This window comes from Anopheles gambiae, chromosome 2 (assembly GCF_943734735.2).
Source record: "Anopheles gambiae chromosome 2, idAnoGambNW_F1_1, whole genome shotgun sequence".
Taxonomy (NCBI): Eukaryota; Metazoa; Arthropoda; class Insecta; order Diptera; family Culicidae; genus Anopheles; species Anopheles gambiae.
The window spans coordinates 74,122,014-74,146,833 of record NC_064601.1 but is presented as its reverse complement, the minus strand read 5'-3'; the positions used below and the strand labels follow the sequence as shown (position 1 = coordinate 74,146,833).

General features: G+C 38.1%; 1 protein-coding gene and 2 long non-coding RNA genes across 3 annotated transcripts; 1 reads left to right on the top strand and 2 right to left on the bottom strand.

Annotated features, from left to right (window-relative positions):
* Nucleotides 1-4,174: 4,174 nt before the first annotated feature.
* Nucleotides 4,175-12,969, bottom strand: LOC133391357 (uncharacterized). The gene is made up of 2 exons (XM_061645075.1): nucleotides 11,769-12,969; nucleotides 4,175-7,200 (listed from the first exon to the last, which is right to left on the bottom strand). The coding sequence occupies exon 2, from the start codon at nucleotides 7,187-7,189 to the stop codon at nucleotides 5,318-5,320; it is 1,872 nt and encodes a 623-aa protein (XP_061501059.1). The 5' UTR covers nucleotides 7,190-7,200; nucleotides 11,769-12,969; the 3' UTR covers nucleotides 4,175-5,317.
* A 3,597-nt stretch (nucleotides 12,970-16,566) lies between these two features.
* LOC133391579 (uncharacterized) lies at nucleotides 16,567-18,193 on the bottom strand. Its single transcript, XR_009765068.1, has 2 exons — nucleotides 18,101-18,193; nucleotides 16,567-16,618 (listed from the first exon to the last, which is right to left on the bottom strand). It is a non-coding gene; the product is annotated as an uncharacterized LOC133391579 (long non-coding RNA).
* Nucleotides 17,029-23,450, top strand: LOC133391578 (uncharacterized). Its single transcript, XR_009765067.1, has 3 exons — nucleotides 17,029-21,298; nucleotides 21,372-21,565; nucleotides 21,627-23,450. It is a non-coding gene; the product is annotated as an uncharacterized LOC133391578 (long non-coding RNA).
* The last annotated feature ends 1,370 nt before the right edge of the window (nucleotides 23,451-24,820 follow it).

Below are 24,820 nucleotides of genomic sequence, written 5' to 3'. Positions count from 1 at the left end.
GAAAATTGTACCCCATCGTTTTTCTATGGATCTTTTAACCGCTACCTCCAAGGGACCAAAATAATCTACCCCAGTATGCAAAAACGGAGGATTATACGGTTGAGATCTGAACGTCGGCAGCGGTGCCATAAGAGGGGCTGCCGGCCTTGCTGAGCGTAAAATACATTTTTGACATCAACCTTTTACGAGTCTCAATACCAATTTTAACCTTACTATCCAAAATGATTGCCTTATTGCAGCAATAACGACATTATCCGCTTGATGCAGATATTTTTCGTGATAGTGGCGCACAATAAGCCTAGCGATTCTTGACTTTTGAGGAAGAATGATGGGCTTGCGAGTGCTATCAGCAATCGTAGTTATATTTTCAAGACGCCCACGTGACCTCGTCTAGATATGGCATTAGACACCGCAAATGACTCCTAGTTGATACTTCTTGCCCGTTTGTAAGATCCTTCATTTCATCAGGAAACTTTTCCCATTGCGCTCTTTTATAGAAATCCACCGTTTTGATGTGCTTTAATTACTTGTTCGGTGGTAGTAATAGCCTCTTGCATGATAAAGAAACTATGTAAATAATCATCCACGTAATGTTGTTTCACTCGAGAGCCATAGGAAATTCCTTTTGCTGTTCTAAAGCATTACGATTTTTAACCACTTGTGCACAGGCTAGAGAACACGTTGCGCCGAAAGTCATCACTTACATGACGTATGTATCAGGCACTTTATTTGTCTCACAATTTCGCCACAATTTCACAAAATTCGCTGAATGATCACCTTGCACTGTTGCGGCTGCGTCAAAAACTAATCTTGGTTTCGACTGTGGCTTATTCTTATTTACCACGATAAAGTGTGGTAGATAAAATATTCTTTTGGTTTTTTTCTTTGCCTCCTCTTGGGACAATTTTCTCAAATATCCCTTTTGAACATATTCCTCAAATGTTTTACCAAGCCATTTATGTAATTGAGGATTTCTTTTCAACTGCTTCTCTTGTGTTTCAAGGCGCCCGAGGGCGTGGTTATAGCTTTCCGGGAATACCACATCATCTGTTTTCCACAGCAGGTCTATTTCATATCTTCCATTATCCTTTTTGAGAGTTTTATTTATTAAGTTTTCGCTCGTTCTTCTTCGGATGATAGTATTTGTTTTGTGGCTTTAACGCCAAAGTCTTCAGTTGAGAAGTACTTCATTATCATCTCATTCATCAGCTGTTCGCTTTTGTGAACCATAAAGTAGTTTGTTTCACAAATTTCGTGAGTTTTGTCCTCCCCGAAAATGATCCATCCTAGTTTTGTTTTTATTGCCATAGGTTCATCTGGATTTCCTAATTTCTTGGCGCTTGCAACTAGGAGGTGACTGTGATTCAAGCCAATGAGTATTGTTGGCTTAGCGTTTAAATAAGAATCAGCTGGTACTGATTTCAAATGTGAAAATTTTTCTTTGAGATCAGCTACGTTAATACTTTGCTGTGGTAGCTGTAAATTTTCAACCGTTCTTATTCCTTTTAACTTGTATATAGTTTGATCGTGATTTCCCTGAATTAAACAATCTACTCTTTGACTGAACTTTTCATTAACAGATAAGTTTTGTGTCCAAGTCATGGTCAATGGAACGTTTGCTCCATCCAGTTGAAGTTTTTCTGCCATGTTTGCCTCCATCAACGTGAGTGATGAACCTGGATCTAAAAATGCATAGGTCTTTTGCTTGATTGCTCCATTAATTAGAATTACAGGAACAATTTGAAAGTAAACCACTCCGTTGGTGATTTTATGATAATTAACAGCGGGAGCTTCGTGGCGATGAAGTAAAGGATTAATTAGCTGATTGCAATTCTCTAAATCGCATTTTACTCTTGATCCACATTCTTTTGTTTTGTGATTTCTGCTCTTAAGGCAGCTCAAACATAATCGATGTAATTTAGCGAGATCAAATTTTTCTTTAAGCGTCTTTTGTTTGAATGTATCGCAGTTGGATGGTAAGTGAGCTGCGCTACAAATAAGACATTTTAGCACCCATGTTTGCGTGTTTCTTATTGCTTTCCTATTGTTTGAGTATGATTTTTCTCTGTTGTATGATCTTTCGGAAGGATTATTTCTCTTTCCATTGTTATACTTGGTTGAATCATGCATGTTTACCGCGTGACGTTCATTCCGTTTTGGGAGTTTTCGAACTGTGTTGGCTATAGGCAACAGCCAATTGGAGAAATGAGATAAATTAATTATTTCACTTCTCTTAATGGTTTGCTTATGTTCCACCCAATTGGTTTGTGGATGATAGGGTAATTTTCCTACAATTTCACCAATCAGTCTATGATCGTAAAGATAGGACTTTTCGTCTATAATCTCTAGGTTCGTTACAAGCGCCTCAATCGCTTCGCTAAGTTCCGGAATTTTATTACTATCTATTCGGATTCTTGTAACATCTCTGAGCAATTCTTGATAGATTAATTTCGGTCTTCCGAATAATTCCTCTAATCTTTTCTTGATCATTTTAACGTTTACGGGATCCAGAAAAAGTGATCTTACGCTTCTTTCTGCGTCTCCCTTCAGATATTTTTGAAGTCGATTCATATTTTCTAAGTTACTGAATCCAGCTTCCTCCGAGGTTTCATCAAATGCCTATTTGAACTTAGGCCAATCCTTTGCTCTTCCATCGAAGAAAGCAAGTTCTCGGAGTGTTGTACGTTTATAGAAAGTACTATCACTCATGCTATTCTTTTTCAACGCTTGAATTAAAGCATTGACTACAGAATCTTGACCGCGATCATCGGGTAGATGCATCGACTTCGACTTATCGAACTTACACTTTACGCAAAGATATTCCCCGCCCTTGCCGAGCTTCTTCTCTAACTTAGTACAGGATAGATGAAACCATCTATCGCACTCGTCACACTGAACCATTGATGGGTCAGCATCATCAGGCCTGGTACAAAGTTTGCAATGGCCATCCTTGTTTTCCACAAAGAATTTTTTACTCCTGGAACTCATTCTAGTTTCCATTGATACCTATTAATTTCGGATATGAAATTCGCGAAGTCGCGGAAGGTTAGTTGATCGGTTCAGACAAAAAACTCTGTACACGGGTGCACAGTTAGGCGTCAGAATTGTAAGTGTTTATTCAGATTCAAAATGAATTCTTATATACTAATTTCTTCAAGTTCTATTTTGGGAAGGTTATTTTCTCTTCCTTTTTCGCATATGTTCGTGTCGCTAGCCTTTTCCTTTTTGCCACGCCTACGCATTCTCCTAGGAGGTTTTCTGGTTCTGGTGTGCTGTTTTATGTCAAGCGATCCTGAAGGAAATGTGATCTCTTTTTTATTGCTTTCTCTGGTGAGAACAAATTGTTGCATTGATTGCAGGCGTTGTGGTTTTCCCTTTTTGGCGTAACTGTACCTAACACTTGACTTCTGTGGTGCATGTTCCGGATGTATCGCATCATTGACAAATACTTGAACTTATTGCCTTTCGAAATCTTATCTGGTTCATGTTATTAACGCATCTATGTTTGAGAGATTTTTAGGTTTAACGATTTTACGGCCGTGAGAAAAATGGATGTGGAATTTTCCTACGCTTCTCGGAGTTGGTCTAGCTTGGCACACATGCATGCTGTAATCCTAAGTTAATCGTTATAGGTTCGAAACGAATTGAAGTAATTGACTGCTAAAAAATGCAAGTCAAAATACCCAGATGGCCCTACTTGAAGGGTTTAGGATTACATTAAGTTTGTCTCCTTGATGGTACGTCTGTTCTCGAGTATGTTTGAACTATCATATTTTATTCTATTTTATGGTTAGAAAGAAATATAAAAAATCTGGATTGTCGCGTTCGCAACAGATACCCCTTTTACGTTAATAGAATGTTTCTTTCCTAATCAAATATTATTCCTCAAGGTAGCACGTAGGTGAGTTTTTTTAATAACTGAATGATTTATCCCAACAGGTAGAGTTCGCTTGTTCCTAATGGCCTAAGCCTTGGGTTTGAACGCCTTCTTCTCTGGACAGATTCGTTCTTGTAAAGCTGAGCTATTCTCTTTACAAACTGGATCGAATAAATTTCGTATCCTCTCTCGATAAGAAATTTGTTCCCTAACTGCAGTTTTTGGTATTGACGAATAAGAATTCGTTTCCTCTCTGGAGCCACCAATGTTGACGACGGAACTCGGGCCAGGCCACGCGAAGGAAAGGCCTTCAGTGTCCTAAGTTCCAACCGAAAACAGATTTATAGGAAAAGATGGGTTTCTGCCCGGTAGGAGTTACCATAATAAATTGTACATTAAACTTTCGGCTAGTATTCGCGGTTCGTGGGAATCTATGCAGAGAAAGTGGCACAATTTATTCAATAACTTTTCGGATGGGGCAGAGTGACCCGGATGAGACCTAAAACAAATCCTAGGAAAGGCCAAGACGTTCAAAGAAAATCGAGACGTTCTCCGTTCAGGTTTTTTTTTTATTTTTTTTTTATTTTTTTTTTAGGCCTTACTTGAAGGGTTTAGGATTGCAATATGTTTGTTAACTTGATGGGTACGTCTATTCTTGAGTACGTTTCAACTATCATATTCTAGTCTGTTTTATGAGTTTAAAGAAATATATTTAAAACTCGATTGTCGCGTTCGCAACATACCGGCCCACGTAAAACTACAAGTTTTACGAGGGACGCGACTTTCGCTATGATAAGATTTTAGGAGATTATAAAGCAAAGATAGAAAATTATAAGAATATATGTATAAATTTACGATATTTTGTGTTAATTGCGTTCGTAATCACCGTCTTGCTGCCCGATGAGTGGTTGCTGTGAAGGCGGTGCGCATGCTGTTGTCATCTCGTGGTCTACTGGACGTGCAACGGTTTTAAGTGTTGGATACAGAAAACTCGGCTTACCATGACACGGTATTACCTGAATTTTAGGTAGTTCTTCATTTTGTGGTTTTTCTAGCGCGATGCTGACGTAATTTTGTTGGCTTGCTACGTTGGCTGCTTGTTCTCTATGGCCTCGATGAGATAGCAGATTTGTCAAGGAATCATAAAAGGATGCTAACAATTACCATCCAACTCCGTAGATCTCGAAGAGAATCCTGCCATGTATTATTGTATCGTTAATGAATTTAACAACTCTTCCGAATACATAGATACCGATAGCTGTTGACGTTACGTTGCCGAGCCAGGTTGACCAAGATACTAGTTTTGACCAGTATTTCTGAAACGCGTTGTGAATTATGTTTTCTGATACGAGTGCGTCGAAAGTAAACCCTTGTAGGTTAGGATGCTGACCCGCGATCATTTTATGTAGAACTGAAGATGCTATTCTCTTATCACTTTGTTCATATACCATGTTCTTCATCTTTTGGAGACTTTCGGCATCGTAAACTCCTGTATGCCCAATTCGTTACGATATCAGTGGTCAGTTGTTGTGGGGCTGTCGTTTCTCTCAGACGATGATCTGTAGTATACCACCTACCACCAATTGTAAATTTCGCTGGTAGTAATGGTGTGCAGTCTATTTGCGTGCCTCTTAGTTGTAGCATTCGTGTAACTGGAGCCATAAACATAGAGCGATTATTGTACTTCACTGGAATTTCTTGATAGCAATCTTCTTTGCTGTCATAAGTGACGTAGACCGGTTTGCATTCCAGAATGTATAGTACTTCGGCTGCTACGACTGCTGTGTAACCAGGACGTTTAACGAGATTCTTGACGAATTCACTTGGATTTAGGCGAGCAAGTGTTAATTTGGTCTCCAAAAGTGCTTTATCTAGTTTGCACATTTCGGTCATAACTGTAGTGTACACATCGTTCAACTTTTGACCGAGATAGTTTTCTACTAGCGTGATTTTTGAATTGAAATAGGTGAACAAGTCGAGATTTTTTCCATCGATTGCTCTGCGTTTGAAAGGCGATTGATATCCTTGTAACTCAAGAATGAAAATCTTTGGGTGATCGGTTACGTAGCTATTAAAGCCGCATATTTGAGTAGCATCGAGAGCCCTTATTGAAAACATATGCTCTTTCGATATTAAGGTGTAGACTGCGTTAGCTCGTGTTTTGACGTCAGTATTTTGATCAAAGGTTTTGTTTACAGTACCTTCGTAGATTATTTCAAAGTCGTTGTGCTCGCATTGTCTTGACAAGTCGACACTCCACGTAAGGTAGCCGTATTCCGCATCTAGACACCAACCCGTCGTATATTTGCAGATGATCCCGTTACGCAGCGTTACCTGGTCGTTTTCGATGTCCGCCGTGGCTACGTAATCGTACATTCCGATTTCATATTCGTAATATACCAATGCGCTTTCCCAGGTGTAGCTCGATGTCCGGTAAGTTCCGCCGCTGCATTTGGTTCCCGTGACGCTGCCGACGATGAGTGCTTCCCCTCTGGTGGTGTGATTACGACGCAGTTCCCTGACCTTGGCATTGATAGATATAGAAACTTCTCCTAACGTTTGAGCTAATTTACATTCTACTGGTGTAAATTCCTTTATGATGTACGCGTACCCATATTCATAATCAGAAGTGTGAGAAAAGGCGCCACAATGTCGAATTGAGCGTTTGATTATTACTTTGCATTGACTAACATGTACTATAGTTTTCGGACTTCTTTGTAGTACTTGAATGCGTATTTCTTTTGTCGTTACATTTTTGGCCGGTGGGATACATGATGCTACGTCCATAAGGGAGTAGCTAGTAATGTTTATGTCATTATTAGCGCAGTCATACGCTATCAAACCCCTTGATGATTCCCCTATTGCTTCAGCTGAAAGAAACAAAATCATTAGTAGAGTAATGACAATATTGTTAAATTTTTTGATGGTATTCCCCGTTAATTTCTTTTCCGATCCCGGCCCTCGTTTAGAGTCTGAAACGCGCGTGTCGTTTGGTGGTAAATCATTATAAGGACGTTTAAAAGATTTAACATCGCGATCGTTTTTCTTGTTTTCATTTACCTGATTATGGCAGGTACTTAATGGTTTTTTAGGGTTTCGTTCATGCATGATACCTACAAATTCAGGTGTTTTGGCGGAATTGTCTATTGAAGTCTTAAGATTTTCTTGTTTATAAACGTCAAGGATTGCTACTCCTGTAACTGGACGACAATATATACCTTGTGCTGTTTTTATTTTAACAGATCGTATTTGTCCGTCCTTGCCGGGTTGTAATTCTATTACTCGTCCCTTTAGCCAGGTACCGGGTTTCATCGAATTAGAATCTGTAATTACAACGATATCATCGATTTTAATCGGTTCTGTCAATTTATTCCATTTTGGTCTTTGGGAAATGAGTGGTAAATATTGCTTTACCCATTTGTCCCAAAAAACCTTGCCATAGTAGAGCGCAAGTCTGTAATGTTTACGTTCTAAGCTATGGGTTGGGGTTTCTATCGGTATGGAGTAATTTCCTGCTCTACCGATAAGAATATGAAACGGTGTTAACGGTTCATCGTTTTCTTCATTTAGAGGAATGTTCGTTAAGGGGCGAGAATTTAGAATAAATTCGGCTTGTATTAAGGCACTTCTTAAGACTTCAATGGTCGGTGCACGATTTTTTCTACAATGTATCATATCCTTCAAATTGGATTTGATTATGCGGATTAATCGTTCCCAAGACCCTCCAAAGTGCGGGGCGCTTGGTGGATTAAAGTGCCACATTATTTGTAGTTTCATTGCCTCTCCCTGTTCCATGCGGGCGTTAATTTGTTTTATCAACGATCGCAGTTCGTTGTCTGATCCCACAAAGTTTGTTCCATTGTCGCTGTAGACATGAGTCACCATTCCTCGTCTCCCTTGAAAGTTTAGGAAGCACATGATAAAGGAATCGGTATCTAGCTTTTCAGCTAACTCGATATGGCTTGCTCTTGTGGTCATGCATGTGAAGATTACACCCCAGCGTTTTTCTATTGATCTTTTTACTGCTACTTCGAATGGTCCGAAGTAGTCTATACCCGTATGTGTAAATGGATAGACGTACGCTTCCGTTCTACAGGTAGGCAACGGTGCCATTAGCGGTGCTATCGGTTTAGCCTTAGCATTTTTACAGTATTGGCATCTAGCCTTTACGTAACGAAATGCTGTATTCAAACTGGGTATGAAATATTTTTGTTGAATTGCCGATAAAACTATTTTATCTGACTGGTGGTTGTAAACTTCATGATACCATTGTATTATTAGACGAGTGATGTGATGATCTTTTGGTAATATAATTGGCATCCTCGTTGATTTCGGGAGATGCTCGGTGTATTCCAGTCGGCTCTTGAAACGCATTACGCCGTTTTCGTCCAAAAAGGGCGTTAGCTTCGAGAGAGGTCCAATTGTTGTCAATTGTCCGTTTTTGAATCAGTCCAAAATGTTGTTTCGGATATTTTGATTCTCAGTTCACTTTTGATTGTATCCAACAGCCTAACCCCCAATAATGCTGCTTGTAATTCTAAACGAGGTATTGATAATATTTTAATTGGCGCAACTCTAGCCTTTGCGGTGAGAATTTGGACATATGGTTTCCCATTGTTTATGCTTCTGGCGTAAATAACTGCGGCAAATGCCTTGTCGGAGGCGTCTACAAATGTGTGTAGTTCTATTTCTGAAGTGGGCGTTTTCATAATCCATCTAGGAATACGAACATGTTTGGTTAAGTCAACATATTTTAGCCACGTTGTCCACATTTCAAACAAATTGTCTGAAATTGGTACGTCCCATTCATTTGTTTCTTTTGTCACTTCTTGCATAAGAATTCTCCCTTGTATGGTTATGTTGGATAAGAGACCCAATGGATCGAAGAAACTCATAACAAATGATAATACTTCCCGTTTTGTTGGGTGTCTGAATTTTAGACGAACGTCAGAAGGTATTTTGTCCAGTTTTGCATGAAAGCCAATGTTATCTTTAGTTGTGTTCCAATAAATTCCGAGTATTTTCGATTCCTCGTTTCTACTATCCATTACCTTTATATTGTCTGCGTCAATCCTATCTTCTGATATGGTACTGAGCAATTCTTTGTTATTTGAGCAAAACTTGGTAATAAAGAATCCTCCTTCATCATGAGCCTTTATTACCTGTTGTACTGTCTCTATGGCAGTGCTCATTGAATTAAAGCTGTCATTATAATCGTCAACATAATGCTGTTGCACGATTGGAGTTAACGCTAAAGGGTATTTGTCCTTTAGCCTCTCTGCATTGGAATTTTTTGCGGCCTGCGCGCAAGAAGGTGAACATGTTGACCCGAAGGTCATTACATGCATAACGTAAGTATCTGGCTTACGGTCTTCGCAATCGCGCCAAAGAAATCTTTGGGCATGTTGATCTTCTTTACGAATTCTTACTTGATGAAACATTTCTTTAATGTCACCACAGATTGCGTATTTTCCTTCACGGAACCTAATTAGGATTCCAAATAGTGAAGTGGTGCTGTCCGGACCCGATAGTAAGGCGGAGTTAAGAGATTGTCCTCTAACCTTTGCTGCTGCATCGAACACCAATCGGGGTTTCGGCGGATCCTTGTTTTTGTTTATTACCACGAAGTGTGGAAGATAAAATGTATTTGATGGATGCATTTCTATTTCCCATGGTTCTAGTTTCCTAGCGTAACCTTTTTCTACATAGCTCTTGAAAGTTGTTAACGCCCATACCTTTAGTTCTGGTTCCTTTTTCAACTTTCTTTCTAAGCCAATGAGCCTTGACATTGCGTTGTCCAAGCTAGCGGGAAATTTATGGTTATCCTTTTTCCATAGCAATCCTACCTCGTAACGTCCTTCTTTGAACTTCAGAGTATTTTTCAGGATTTGCTTTGCCCTTGTTTCTTCCTCAGATTCAGGTAGCGCCTTTACGGGCTTTACACCAAAATCTTCAATGGAAAAATAATTTGACATCATTCGTTGAATTTCCGAATCTTCTTGAATAACCATCGAGAAATTTTGATTTTTGTTTTCCATCCTTTTACCGTGTATAAGCCAGCCAAGTGGGGTTTTTACGGCTATAGGTTCTCCCTGCTTCCCGTAGCGATGCTTTGTACCCATTAATAGTTTGTTATGTCTTATGCCGATCACAATGGTCGGCTGTACGTTTTCAAACTTATCGATTGGTAAATTTTTCAAATAAGGGAACTTGAGACACAATTCATTGTAATCTAACGTTTGTAATGGTAGCATTAGATTTTTAATCGTCCTAACGTCTTTTAGGGAGAAAGTCTTTTTGGTTGTCCCTCTTATCTTTAGATTTACCTTTTGACTTCCTTCATGGTCAGCCTTTGTACCTTGCGTCCAAACTAGTTGAAGAGGAGTTTCTTCTCCCGTTAGCGACAATTGTTTGGCTATTTTTGTATCTAATAGGGTGAGAGATGAGCCTGTATCTAAGAAAGCATACGTTTCCACGGTTTTTTCTTTATTTATTAGTGTTACTGGTAACACTTGGTAATGCGTGGAAGATGCGCTTTGTACCTCGTGGTGATTATTTGCTACTTCTCTTTCAACTGCTGGTGTTGATTCTGTAGAATGAAGCATTTTATGATGTTTAGCTGTACATCCGTTAATACCACACGTTTGCGCACTTCTACAAACGTTTATACCGTGATTGTTAGAATTCAAACATCCGGCACAAAGTCGTTTGTTACGAACTATCTGTTGACGCTCTGTTATAGTTTTGTTTACTAAGACGTAACATTTAATAGTTTCGTGGGATTTATTGCATATTAAGCATTTTATAGATGATTTGTTTTGATTTGGTTTATTATTGTCCTGCCATTTTGGCTTAGATTTATGTTCAAATTTTTGCTCATGTATGTTTAGATGTCCTTTGTTATTAATCGATTGTGCGGCACTCATGAGACTGGCTCTTTTGGCAAAGGGTTTTAACCATTCACACAATTCATCTAAGGTTTGATTTTCTAAATCTACCTTTTGTGCTATAATATAATCCGTCCTTTTGACTTGGATGTCGTAGGGGAGTTTGGACACTAATTCCAAAACCAGTCTATGATCGTTTAGATAAGACGGTTTATTCATGAGTTTTACCGTGTGCACTAGATTTTCTAATGCATTGGTCAATTCATAAATCATGGTTTTTGACTCTTTTTTAATTTTCTGTAGATTATTTAGGAGTTCAAGATAAACTAAATCATTTCTTCCATATTCCTCTTCTAACCTCGACATAATTTCTTTAACGTTATTGGATTCCATCATTAGCTGTTGAACGTGCTGCAACGCTTTTCCGTTCAAGGCCTGTGTTAAACGGTTTAGATTTTCTAAGTCCGTAAAACTGCCCTCTTCGTTTGTTTTATCAAACGTTTGTTTGAATTTCGTCCATTCTTTTGGATCGCCTCCAAACTTGGGCAACTGCATCAAGGATTGCCTTCTGATAAGGGTTTCCACGTGCGATGGTTCCTTTTTATCATCAACTAATATTTTGATGACGTTAAAAATGTCTTTCATCTGATCCTTTTGGCTGATGATAAAATCTTTTATGGAGGTTTCAATGCTTGTTTCTTGTTCCTTTCCCTCCTTGCCCTTGTCGGTTTCCTTTGTCAAGCTTGTAAGACGATTAATTTCGTACTTGATGCTTTGACATTTCGGACATAACCAATATTCTTCTCGTTTAGGCAGTCGTTGTAATTTAACACACGACAAGTGGAACCAACGATCGCATTCATTGCATTGTGTCATCGTTGGTTCGCTCGTGTCCACCCCGGTACACAATCGACATGCGCCGTTTGGATTGGTCACAAATTTTACAGGCATTTTGGACGATGATTTCCTTGCCTTTTGTTAGTTTTAATAAGGAATTGGCTTACCTGGATAAGTTCCTTTATTTCCTTTTGAAGTGACGCAGGGTGACGTTCTCCTTGTCTGGACCTTGGCTGCGCTGTGATGAATTATTACAAGCACAATTGTTCAGTAATTTGATAAACAAACACTGCTGGTTCAGATTACGAGTTTTTTTTTGTTTTGTTTAATTAACGAGTTTAACGGACGAGGAGGAAATTGTTCTTTCACAAGAACGGTAAGAAATACGATTTGACGTTACAATTTAACACCCTTTTGTGTAAACTCATTCACTAACTTTTTTGTTCACTTCGTTCACTGGAGTAGATATAAAAAAATAAAGTTTTGGAGTTTTCCTATTTCTTTACACTACTCCTCTCTGGAGCCACCATTATTAATTTCGGATATGAAATTCGCGAAGTCGCGGAAGGTTAGTTGATCGGTTCAGACAAAAAACTCTGTACACGGGTGCACAGTTAGGCGTCAGAATTGTAAGTGTTTATTCAGATTCAAAATGAATTCTTATATACTAATTTCTTCAAGTTCTATTTTGGGAAGGTTATTTTCTCTTCCTTTTTCGCATATGTTCGTGTCGCTAGCCTTTTCCTTTTTGCCACGCCTACGCATTCTCCTAGGAGGTTTTCTGGTTCTGGTGTGCTGTTTTATGTCAAGCGATCCTGAAGGAAATGTGATCTCTTTTTTATTGCTTTCTCTGGTGAGAACAAATTGTTGCATTGATTGCAGGCGTTGTGGTTTTCCCTTTTTGGCGTAACTGTACCTAACACTTGACTTCTGTGGTGCATGTTCCGGATGTATCGCATCATTGACAAATACTTGAACTTATTGCCTTTCGAAATCTTATCTGGTTCATGTTATTAACGCATCTATGTTTGAGAGATTTTTAGGTTTAACGATTTTACGGCCGTGAGAAAAATGGATGTGGAATTTTCCTACGCTTCTCGGAGTTGGTCTAGCTTGGCACACATGCATGCTGTAATCCTAAGTTAATCGTTATAGGTTCGAAACGAATTGAAGTAATTGACTGCTAAAAAATGCAAGTCAAAATACCCAGATGGCCCTACTTGAAGGGTTTAGGATTACATTAAGTTTGTCTCCTTGATGGTACGTCTGTTCTCGAGTATGTTTGAACTATCATATTTTATTCTATTTTATGGTTAGAAAGAAATATAAAAAATCTGGATTGTCGCGTTCGCAACAGATACCCCTTTTACGTTAATAGAATGTTTCTTTCCTAATCAAATATTATTCCTCAAGGTAGCACGTAGGTGAGTTTTTTTAATAACTGAATGATTTATCCCAACAGGTAGAGTTCGCTTGTTCCTAATGGCCTAAGCCTTGGGTTTGAACGCCTTCTTCTCTGGACAGATTCGTTCTTGTAAAGCTGAGCTATTCTCTTTACAAACTGGATCGAATAAATTTCGTATCCTCTCTCGATAAGAAATTTGTTCCCTAACTGCAGTTTTTGGTATTGACGAATAAGAATTCGTTTCCTCTCTGGAGCCACCAATGTTGACGACGGAACTCGGGCCAGGCCACGCGAAGGAAAGGCCTTCAGTGTCCTAAGTTCCAACCGAAAACAGATTTATAGGAAAAGATGGGTTTCTGCCCGGTAGGAGTTACCATAATAAATTGTACATTAAACTTTCGGCTAGTATTCGCGGTTCGTGGGAATCTATGCAGAGAAAGTGGCACAATTTATTCAATAACTTTTCGGATGGGGCAGAGTGACCCGGATGAGACCTAAAACAAATCCTAGGAAAGGCCAAGACGTTCAAAGAAAATCGAGACGTTCTCCGTTCAGGTTTTTTTTTTATTTTTTTTTTATTTTTTTTTTAGGCCTTACTTGAAGGGTTTAGGATTGCAATATGTTTGTTAACTTGATGGGTACGTCTATTCTTGAGTACGTTTCAACTATCATATTCTAGTCTGTTTTATGAGTTTAAAGAAATATATTTAAAACTCGATTGTCGCGTTCGCAACATACCGGCCCACGTAAAACTACAAGTTTTACGAGGGACGCGACTTTCGCTATGATAAGATTTTAGGAGATTATAAAGCAAAGATAGAAAATTATAAGAATATATGTATAAATTTACGATATTTTGTGTTAATTGCGTTCGTAATCACCGTCTTGCTGCCCGATGAGTGGTTGCTGTGAAGGCGGTGCGCATGCTGTTGTCATCTCGTGGTCTACTGGACGTGCAACGGTTTTAAGTGTTGGATACAGAAAACTCGGCTTACCATGACACGGTATTACCTGAATTTTAGGTAGTTCTTCATTTTGTGGTTTTTCTAGCGCGATGCTGACGTAATTTTGTTGGCTTGCTACGTTGGCTGCTTGTTCTCTATGGCCTCGATGAGATAGCAGATTTGTCAAGGAATCATAAAAGGATGCTAACAATTACCATCCAACTCCGTAGATCTCGAAGAGAATCCTGCCATGTATTATTGTATCGTTAATGAATTTAACAACTCTTCCGAATACATAGATACCGATAGCTGTTGACGTTACGTTGTCGAGCCAGGTTGACCAAGATACTAGTTTTGACCAGTATTTCTGAAACGCGTTGTGAATTATGTTTTCTGATACGAGTGCGTCGAAAGTAAACCCTTGTAGGTTAGGATGCTGACCCGCGATCATTTTATGTAGAACTGAAGATGCTATTCTCTTATCACTTTGTTCATATACCATGTTCTTCATCTTTTGGAGACTTTCGGCATCGTAAACTCCTGTATGCCCAATTCGTTACGATATCAGTGGTCAGTTGTTGTGGGGCTGTCGTTTCTCTCAGACGATGATCTGTAGTATACCACCTACCACCAATGGCAAGTTTCTCTGGTAGCAATGGCGTGCAATCTATTTGCGTGTCTCTTAGTTGTAGCATTCGTGTAACTGGAGCCATAAACATAGAGCGAATGTTGTACTTTACTGGAATTTATTGATAGCAATCTTCCTTGCTGTCATATGTGACGTAGACCGGTTTGCATTCCAGAATGTTGTTAGTATGGTTTAGAGAGGCTTTGGCTAATGCGGAGTTCTTTCGCCTCAAATTCCAGAATGTATGTAAGGAATGAAAATACGAAGAAACGAATGTACGTTTTCACAGTTCTTTATTTAGTCGTGTTAATTACAACAAACCGATCGCGACTGACCACTCCGCGCGTGCTCCCGTTTTTATAGCTATCCTATCATCTCCTCTCTCGCTCACTCATCTATTCGTTTCTCTTTCTCCTGATGTCCTTCGTCATCGCTCGCTTCGTTCCTCTTACGTTCGTGCTATCTCCTTCTAGAAACATACATGTATATTTGGGTTGCTACTACTGCTGTGTAACCAGGACGTTTGACGAGATTCGTGACGAATTCACTTGGGTTTAGGCGAGCAAGTGTTAATTTGGTCTCCAAAAGCGCTTTATCTAGCTTGCACATTTCGGTCATTACTGTAGTGTACACACGTGTTTAAACGGTTATTGATTATTACTTTACATTGATTAACATGCACTATAGTTTTCGGACTTCTTTGCAATACTTGAATACGTATTTCTTCTGTTGTTACGTTTTTGGCCGGTGGGATACATGATGTTACGTCCATAAGGGAGTAGCTAGTAATGTTTATGTCATTATTAGCGCAGTCATACGCTATTAAACCCCTTGATGATTCCCCTATTGCTTCAGCTGAAAGAAACAAAATCATTAGTAGAGTGATGACAATATTGTTAAATTTTTTAATCGTATTCCCCGATAATTTCGATCCCGGCCCTCGTATAGAGTCTGAAACGCGCGTGTCGTTTGGTGATAATTCAATATTACGACGTTTAAAAGGTTTAACATCGTGATCGTTTTTCTTGTTTCCATTTATCTGATTACGACAGATACTTAATGGTATTTTAGGGGTTCGTTCATGCATGATACCTACAAATTCAGGGGTTGTGGCGGAATTGTCTCTTGTAGTCTTAAGATTTGCTTTTTTATAAACGTCAAGAATTGCTATCCCTGTGACTGGACGACAGTATATCCCTTGCGTTGTTTTAATTTTAACAGATCGTATTTGTCCGTCCTTGCCGGGTTGTAATTCTATTACTCGTCCCTTTAGCCAGATACCGGGTTTCATCGAATTTGTATCTGTAATTACAACGATATTATCGATTTTAATCGTTTCTGTCAATTTATTCCATTTTGGTCTTTGGGCAATAAGTGGTAAATATTGCTTTACCCATTTGTCCCAAAAAACTTTGCCATAGTAGAGCGCAAGTCTGTAAAGTTTACGTTCTAAGCTCTGGGTTGGGGTTTCTATCGGAATAGAGTAATTTCCTGCTCTACCGATTCGAATATGAAACGATGTTAACGGTTCATTGCTTTCTTCATTTAGAGGAATATTTGTTAAGGGGCGAGAATTTAAAATAAATTCAGTTTAGAACGCACGCGTTGAAATTGATGTAAAAAAATAATTATTTATTTATCCGCGCACATGCTCTTAGTTCAAGATGTTGATTAGAACTGCATAACTTTGCCTGAATTCATATTATATAAGTTTATATAAGTTGGGTTCCCTACTTTACAATATACATACTATGTTTGTTATGTTTATGCTATGGTTAGTTGTTTATGTTAGACGTTTGGCCGGATGTTGATACGATGTTGGTGCGTGATGCTGGTTCCAATGATTACTATGTTGATTGTAGCATATTTCACTATGAATGATGTTGTATTGTTTTCGGTGCTGGTGTCGTGTTAACTGTCCCAAAAAGGTTCTAGAATGGTGCTGAATTTGCACATATTCTTTTGCACATGAATTTGCACATATACAGGCACCGCATGGCTGTTGTCGAAATGGGATCTGGAGGTATGTCTTCAGCAGATCTATAAATTAAAAAATGAAACGATGTTAGTATTTCATCCTTCTCTATAGTTAATGGAATATTCGTGTGAATTAAGAACACACGTGTTTAAACGGTTATACAAAAATTATATTTTCACTAATCTGTCACGCATACGTTCTGAGTTTAAGATCTTGATTAGAACTGACTGTCTTTATCTGATTGTCTATTTTATAAACTACTCTGCATTACAATGTACGTATTGTGTTGTGTTAGGCTTGTTATATATATATATATATATATATATATATATATATATATATATATATATATATATATATATATATATATATATATATATATATTATATATATATATATATATATATATATATATATATATATATATATATATATATATATATATATATATATATATATATATATATATATATATGTCTGATTCTGAGTTCCATGTAATTATTTTTAGAGTATATATCTAGAGTTAGTTGTTTACGTTAGATATTAAAAATTTCGATTCAAAACGTAAAACAGAGTAAACGTAAAACACTGTGCACGATTTAGCTTTAGAATTGTAAGTGTTTATTCAATTTCAAATTCTAAATCTACCTTTTTTTCTAAAACATACTCCGTCCTTTTAACTTGGATGCCATAGGGGAGTTTCGACAATTATTCCAAAACCTAACTATGATCATTATGATAAGGTGGTTTTTCATGAGTTTTACTGTGTGCACTAGATTTTCTAATGCTTTCGGTAAATCAAAAAACATGTTTTTGACTTCTTTTTTATTCTTTGTAGATTAGTTAGTTGTTCAAGATAAACCAAATCATGTCTTCCATATTCCTCTTCTAGCCTCGTCATTATTTCTGTAACGTTTTCATATTCCATCCTTAGCTGTTGAACGAGCTGCAACGCTTTTCCGTTCAAAGCTTGTTTTAAACGGTTTAGATTTTCTAAATCCGTAAAACTGCCCTCTTAGTTTGTTTTATCAAACGTTTGCTTGAATTTCGTCCATTCTTTTGGATCGCCTCCAAACTTCGGCAACTGCATCAAGGATTGCCTTCTGATAAGGGTTTCCTCGTGCGATGGCTTCTTTTTATCATCAACTAATATTTTAATGACGTTAAGAATGTCTCTCATTTGATCTTTTTTGCTGAGGATCAAATCCTTTATGGAGGTTTCAATGTTCGTCTCTTGTTCCTTTCCCTCCTTGCCCTTGTCGATTTCCTTTGTCAAGCTTGTAAGACGATTAATTTCGTACTTGATGCTTTGACATTTCGGACATAACCAATATTCTTCTCGTTTAGGCAGTCGTTGTAATTTAACACACGACAAGTGGAACCAACGATCGCAATCATTGCATTGCGTCATCGTTGGTTCGCTCGTGTCCATCCCGGTACATAATCGGCATGCGCCGTTTGGATTAGTAACAAATTTCACAGACATTTTGGACGAATCGATGATTTCCTTGCCTTTTGTTAATTAGAAAAGGAAATTGGCTTACCTGGATATGTTCCTTTGTTTCCTTTTGATGTGGTGCAAGGACGACGTTCTCCTTGTCTGGCGTTGGCTGCGTTGTGATGAATTGTGACACGATCACAACACTTTTTTGTACGATTGTTCAGTAATATAATTAAACAACACGAGTTCAACGGAAGAGGAAAAATTGTTCTTTCACAAGCGATGAGAAATATGATTTTGACGTTACAATTTAATATCTTTTTATTTTAAACTCATTCACTAACTTTTTCACTTCGTTCACTGGAGTACACAAAAAATATTTGTTTATATATTTTAACACTACTCCGCTCTGGAGCCATTAATATTTATTTCGTTAACGAAATTCGCGAAGTCGCGGAAAGTTAGTTGAGCGGTTAAGAAAAACTCTGTACACGGGTGCACAGTTAGGCGTTAGAATTGTGAGTGTTTATTTCAACTCAAAATGAATTCTTATATACTATTTTCTTGAAGTTCTATTGTGGGAAAGTTATTTTCTCTTCCTTTTACGCATATATTTATGCCACTAGCCTTTTCCATTTTTTATTGCTTTCTCTGGTGAGGACAAAAATTGTTGCATTGATTGCAGGCGTTGTGATTTTCCCTTTTTGGCGTAACTGTACCTAACACTTGAATCCTGTGGTGCATGTTCCGAATGTATTGTATCATTGACAAATACTTGAACTTATTGCTTTTCGAATTCATTATCTGGTTAATGTTATTGACGCATCTGCGTTTGAGTGATTTTATGGTCCTGGGAAACATAGATGTAGAATTTTCCTACGCTTCTTGGAATTGGTCTAGTTTGACACACGTGCATGCTGTAATCCTGAAATAACCGTTATGGGTTCGAAATGAAATGAAGTAATTGACTGCTAAAACATGCAAGTTAATAAAACCAGATGGCCCTACTTGAAGGGTTTAGGATTACAATATGTTTGTCTCCTTGATGGGTACGTCTGTTCTTGAGTACGTATAAACTATCAAATATTATTCTTTTTTATGAGTTGAAAGAAATATAAAACAAATCGATTGTCGCGTTCGCAACAAAAGGTATTGATAATTAGAGCTCCTAGCAAATTCTGAATGAAAAAAAATGGTCTGAAAAATAATTTTGATTTTTATTTCGCTCGTATTTCGATAATTCGCTCGTATTATTTCTTATAATTCAATAATAGTAATAATTTCATCAATATTAATATTTCAATTTTATTAATTGTCATCAATCATCAATCTCATCAAAGTATTAGAATTAATTCAAAAAGATGTCAAAGTCAAAGTTTAATTGAAGCTATGCAGTTTAAATTAAGCATAGCTAGCTCATAAAAAGAAATATAGCTAAATTAAAATTAGGATATTGTAAACTAGTAGAATGATTGCCAATTATCAATATAAGCTAGCCATAAGTCAAACATCAGTTGTCGACCAATCATTTGAAACAACTTAAAGATCACGTGTGTTATTGTAGGAAATTATTTCTTCCTTGTCTTTTAAAAGGCGGTACTGCCACGTACTGCACGTTGACAAATTAGGAAAAAGTGGATAAAATGTTACTAAATTATTTAAATAATAAATGCACAAGAATACAGTACATAGAACTCAGATAGAAACAAATAGCATTCAACTCGAAATCTCCAAATAGTATGTTTAAATATAATTAAAGTAATGATTGACATTAGAGCTCTCCAAGATGAGGACGGAGAGGTTTACCGTCGAAATGCACCATCTGATCGTGAGAATTTGAAAGCAGAAAAAACTACCGGAGGAGTGGAAGCTGGGTGTCTTATTGCCACCTACAAGATCCTGTCCCAGAACTTGTTCTGCATACTTGCGCCCCTGGCTACAACTTTGGTCGACAGTTACCAAGCTGGGTTGGTTAGAGATAAATCCACCACCGATCAAATTTTTGCTCTTCGGCAGATCCTCCAAATGTGCCAAGAGCGCCAACGCACCACCATTCATCGACTTCAAGGCGGCCTTTGACACCATAGATCGGAATGAACTATGGAACATCATGCAGCGGTACCACTTCCCCGGGTTGATCCGACTGTAAGAGGCTACCATGAACGGGGTGCAGTTCAAAGTGAGAGTATCGAACTTGTCGTCGGAATCGTTCGAATCTCACAGAGGTCTGAGGCAAGGGGACGGACTCTTCTGTCTGCTCTTCAACATCGCCCTGGAAGGTGTCATTCGAAGCGAGGGGCTAGATAACGACATTCGTGGCACGATCCTCTACCGGTCTCTCCAATTTCTTAGCTACGCGGATGACATCGACATCATCGGAAGTGACAACAGCGAAGATGTATGAGGCGTACACCCGACGCAAACGCGAAGCAGCAAGAATTTGATTGAGAATCAATGCAACAATGACGAAGTACCTGCTTGCTGGAGACTCAGGGAAGCAGTGTATAAGTTGACTAGCATCAGGGAAGCAGTATATAAGTTGACGGCGACAATCTTGAAGTAGTAAAGGAGTTTTGCTATCTCGGGACGGTCGTTACTTCGGACAACGACATCAGCAGCGAAATCCGGATAGGCATTGTTCAGGGGAATCAGGCATACTATGGGCTTCACCGACTGCTGAGATCCAGAAGACTTCGAGCCCACACGAAAAGTTAGATGTATTGCACATTGATTCGCCCGGTGGTCCTCCATGGATACGACTCCTGGATCATCCGATCGGAAGAGGCAAACGCTCTGGGCGTGTTTGAGCGACGCATCCTCCGGACCATCTTTGGCAGTGTGTTCGCGCATGGAGCGTGAGGGAGAAGGATGAACTACGAGCTTGCTGAGCTGTACGGCGAACCGAGCATCCTGACCGTGGTGAAGACTGGCAGGATACGATGGCTGGGGCATGTCATGAGGATGCCGGACTCATACCCCACCAAGAGGGTGTTCGACAGCGATCTCCAGTTCGGCATAAGGGCAGGGGAGCACAGCGAACTCGATGGCTGGATGCCAAACCTGTCAGAGCTAGAGATCGAGTGTCTACATGGATGCAGCCAGGGACCAAGCATCCTGAAGAATTATTGTTAACCAGGCCATGTCACGACGACGTGCTCTATCGTGTGCAGTCAGAGACAAGAGCGACAGAGAAAATCAAGATTGGATAAAATTGCACAATGTGGCTAGCAAATTAAGCTGTATGTATAATGTATTACCCGCAATCAAAAGGATGTCAAAATTAGGAATAATAATGGTTAAGGTAAGTGAGTAAAAATTTTGAATGCAAATCACAGGTTTAAAATATTTTTATCTTTTCTTATTTTTTACCACAGGATTGTTCGCTTATTTGTCTCATATTAATATCGAATTCTTGGCCAATTTTGCCAACAAAGGCAAATACGAGTAAATTTGTCTTCTTTGGTTGTAAAAAATACTGCGCATGCATAAAAAAATACTATGTACGAGTCGATCTATACAGCTGATGTATACAGTTCCCATTACACAATCGATTCGCCAGCTAAATAATGTAAGTGGCCATATAACTTTTCAAATAAAACATTTATAATTTATGCTTTATATCTCTACAGGTACTATAAGATCCATTTAGAAATTCTATTCTTCAAGCTCACGCGTCAGCAGATTCTGTCAAACTGCCAGTACTACGTTATTGCACCAGACCCCAACCTGTCCATGCGCTTCAACAGCTTTTCTAGCAGCAGGAGCAGTGCATTCGCAAGTAATGATGAACTTGCATAACTATTAATGTTTTTCACTATTTGATATTTTTTAAGAGTTTGAAACGATTTTTCTTTGTTCTTCGAAAATCGTCTGGACAGCGATTAATTTCAATACGAGATGCGACATAAATACTACAGGCCATTTCAAAATCAATAGATAACAGAGATAATCAATATAGATAGTGAAAAACTTGTTACCTAGTACTTCGAAGAGTAGATTAAGTAATATTAGATAACAAAGCTATATGCAATTTTATTATTTCGACTGAGGTTAAAAGATGCTTGGTAGACGAGGTAAAGTAGTAACTGAATTTTTTTTAGTAGTAGTCGTGTATGAAACAGTTACACAAAGCGAATCAAGAAATGTTTTAATAGTTTGGAATAGCTCCCAATTAATGTACTTCAAGGTGATAAAATTCATTAAAATTAATTAATGTATTAACAATAGTTTAATAATCCTACTATACTTTCGACGTTTACATTTGTGAATTTCAGAAAGTTATAAAGTTTTGAATATTATTTTTACAATAAATATCGTTTCGATGTATAACACTCAATCGTATTTGATCAGTTTTGCAACGGGATATAATCAAATTTCCCCAAGCGCAACATATTAACCTGGAAACATATTTCCAATATTCATAGAATAAAACCAAAGCACCATAGCTACACAGCTGGTTTGATCAATAGATGGCATTTTCTATTTCATCATTATATTGCTGTCCTTTTCTTGCAATGTGTTTCGACTAGCTTCATCTAATCTTGACCTATATACTCTTTCCGAACAAAAATCTATTGGTCCGTGTGGTCAGATACATGGGTATCATCACCAACAACCTTTACTCAAATCTCACCATCCAAATAGACATAGAGCGACAACGCCGCGCGCGACGAAAAATAGCTCAAAATTTCACTAGGTGTAGATCAAAGTAGCTCATTTGACTCAGTCAACCAACTTGTTTTTTATTTGAAAACACACAAAAATAGGTTAAAATGTGTTCAAATCTATTTTTTTTACGTTTGGCAATAATCTGGCTTGTAAACAAAGTAGATAATTCGATTATTTCGGATGAAGCAAAAATGTCGCGCGAGACGAGTAGCTCTGTTTGCAAAATTGAGCTACTTTTTGTCGCGCGCGACGTTGTCGCTGTATGTCTATTTGGACGGTGAAAACACAAAAAAATAGGTTAAAATGTGTTCAAACATAATTTTTTACTTTTGGCATTAATCTAGCTTGTAAACAAACTAGATAATTTGATTATTTCGGATGAAGCAGAAATGTCGCGCGAGACGAGTATCTCTGTTTGCAAATTTGAGCTACTCTTTGTCGCTTGAGACGTCGTCGCACGCGACGTTGTCGCTCTGTGTCTATTTGAACGGTTAGAATGCATAAGTCGTTTGCCGTCTACTAAACGAAGTCTTTTTACATTTCGGTTAGGTTGAGAGTCGTTTAGAACGTGTTTTGTGTTCGTTTAGGGCCGTATCTGTGCTTCATCGCATGCGATTTTATCGCTCGTGCTGTCAAACGCCTTTTCGTATAATATTGCGATAATTTGGATGATTTTAAAAATATAACGATTATGAAAAATTAAGTTTAGATTGTTCCTACAAAACACCACACATTAAGTTTGACGGATAAAATCGGATGCGGCGTCCGACGAAATAAAAAAAAAATTATACCGTCGTACGACGAAATCGCACGTCCGACGTTATCTGTCAAATCTCATATAAAATATTAACAACTCTTCCGATAAAATCGCATCCGATGGAGCACAGACACGGGCCTTAGTTGAGTTGTGGCACTTGTGTCCTTTAGGCCCGTGTCTGTGCTCTATAGGATGCGATTTTATCGGAAGGCCTGTCAAAATTTTATATGAGATTTGATAGATAACGTCGGACGTGCGATTTCGTAGTACGACGGAATCAAAAAAATTTGATTTCGTCGGACGCCGCATCCGATTTTATCTGTCAAACTAAATGTGTGGTGTTTTGTAGGAACAATCTCAACTTAATTTTTCATAATCGTTATATTATTAAAATCATCCAAATTATCGCAATATGATACGAAAAAGCGTTTGACAGGCCTTCCGAAAAAATCGCATCCGATGGAGCACAGACACGGGCCTTATATTGGTTTTACCGTTCAAATACACATAGATCGACAACGTCTCGCGCGACACAAAGTAGCTCAAAATTTTACTCTGTGTAGATCAAAGTAGCTCAATTATACCATGTCAACTTACATGTTTTTTGTTGAAAATTAATTGCTCAAATTTATTTATTTGAGTTTTGATTAAGTCTGTCTCATAAACAAACTAGATACAGTAGAACGTCGATTATCCGGGCAGCTCGGGACCGGACGGTTGCCGGTTAATCGATTTGCACGGATAATGGTCCAAGAAATGTCATTTTCATATAAAAATTATTTTATTACTAGTTTTTTATTAGTTTTATGATTAATCTAACTTGAATAAATCGATTAATTGGTAGTAAAATATTATTTTAATCAATAACTATAGGTTTAACAACTGTTCATGAACAAAAATGAATTTCTAAAATATCACTAGACACTTTAAAGCTGCACAAAAATCTGGTTGCCCACTTGACTATCGCTGCAAATGTTCGCTGTACGTTTGAACAGCTGTCACATTTATGCGCACGGTTAAGCCGCCCGCCGGTTAATCCGCCCCCGGATAATCGACGTTCTACTGTAATTCGATTGCTTCGGACGAAGCAAGAATGTCGCGCGAGACAAGTTCTGTTTGCAAAATTGACGTCGTCGCGCGCAAAATTGACGTTGTTGCTCTATATCTTTTGATCGGTTATATTTGGTAGGTTCCCATCAAACATTGCGAAGGGTTGCGAGTACTCGTCAAACATTGCAAGGGTTGCGAGTAGAATCATCTGCTCGAAATCTCATAGCATTTTGAATAATTTTTGTTTTTCATTCATTAATTTCTTTCTGTTGGTGTTATTCGTCGAAAAGAACACTTTATCAATTTTTGTCTTAGGATATATAATCAAATCTTAAGATATTTTAAAAT

Bases quoted from the DNA above. Each gene is read 5' to 3' on its own strand.
- LOC133391357 (XM_061645075.1), bottom strand. From the start codon at position 7,189: ATGAAACCCGGTACCTGGCTAAAGGGACGAGTAATAGAATTACAACCC.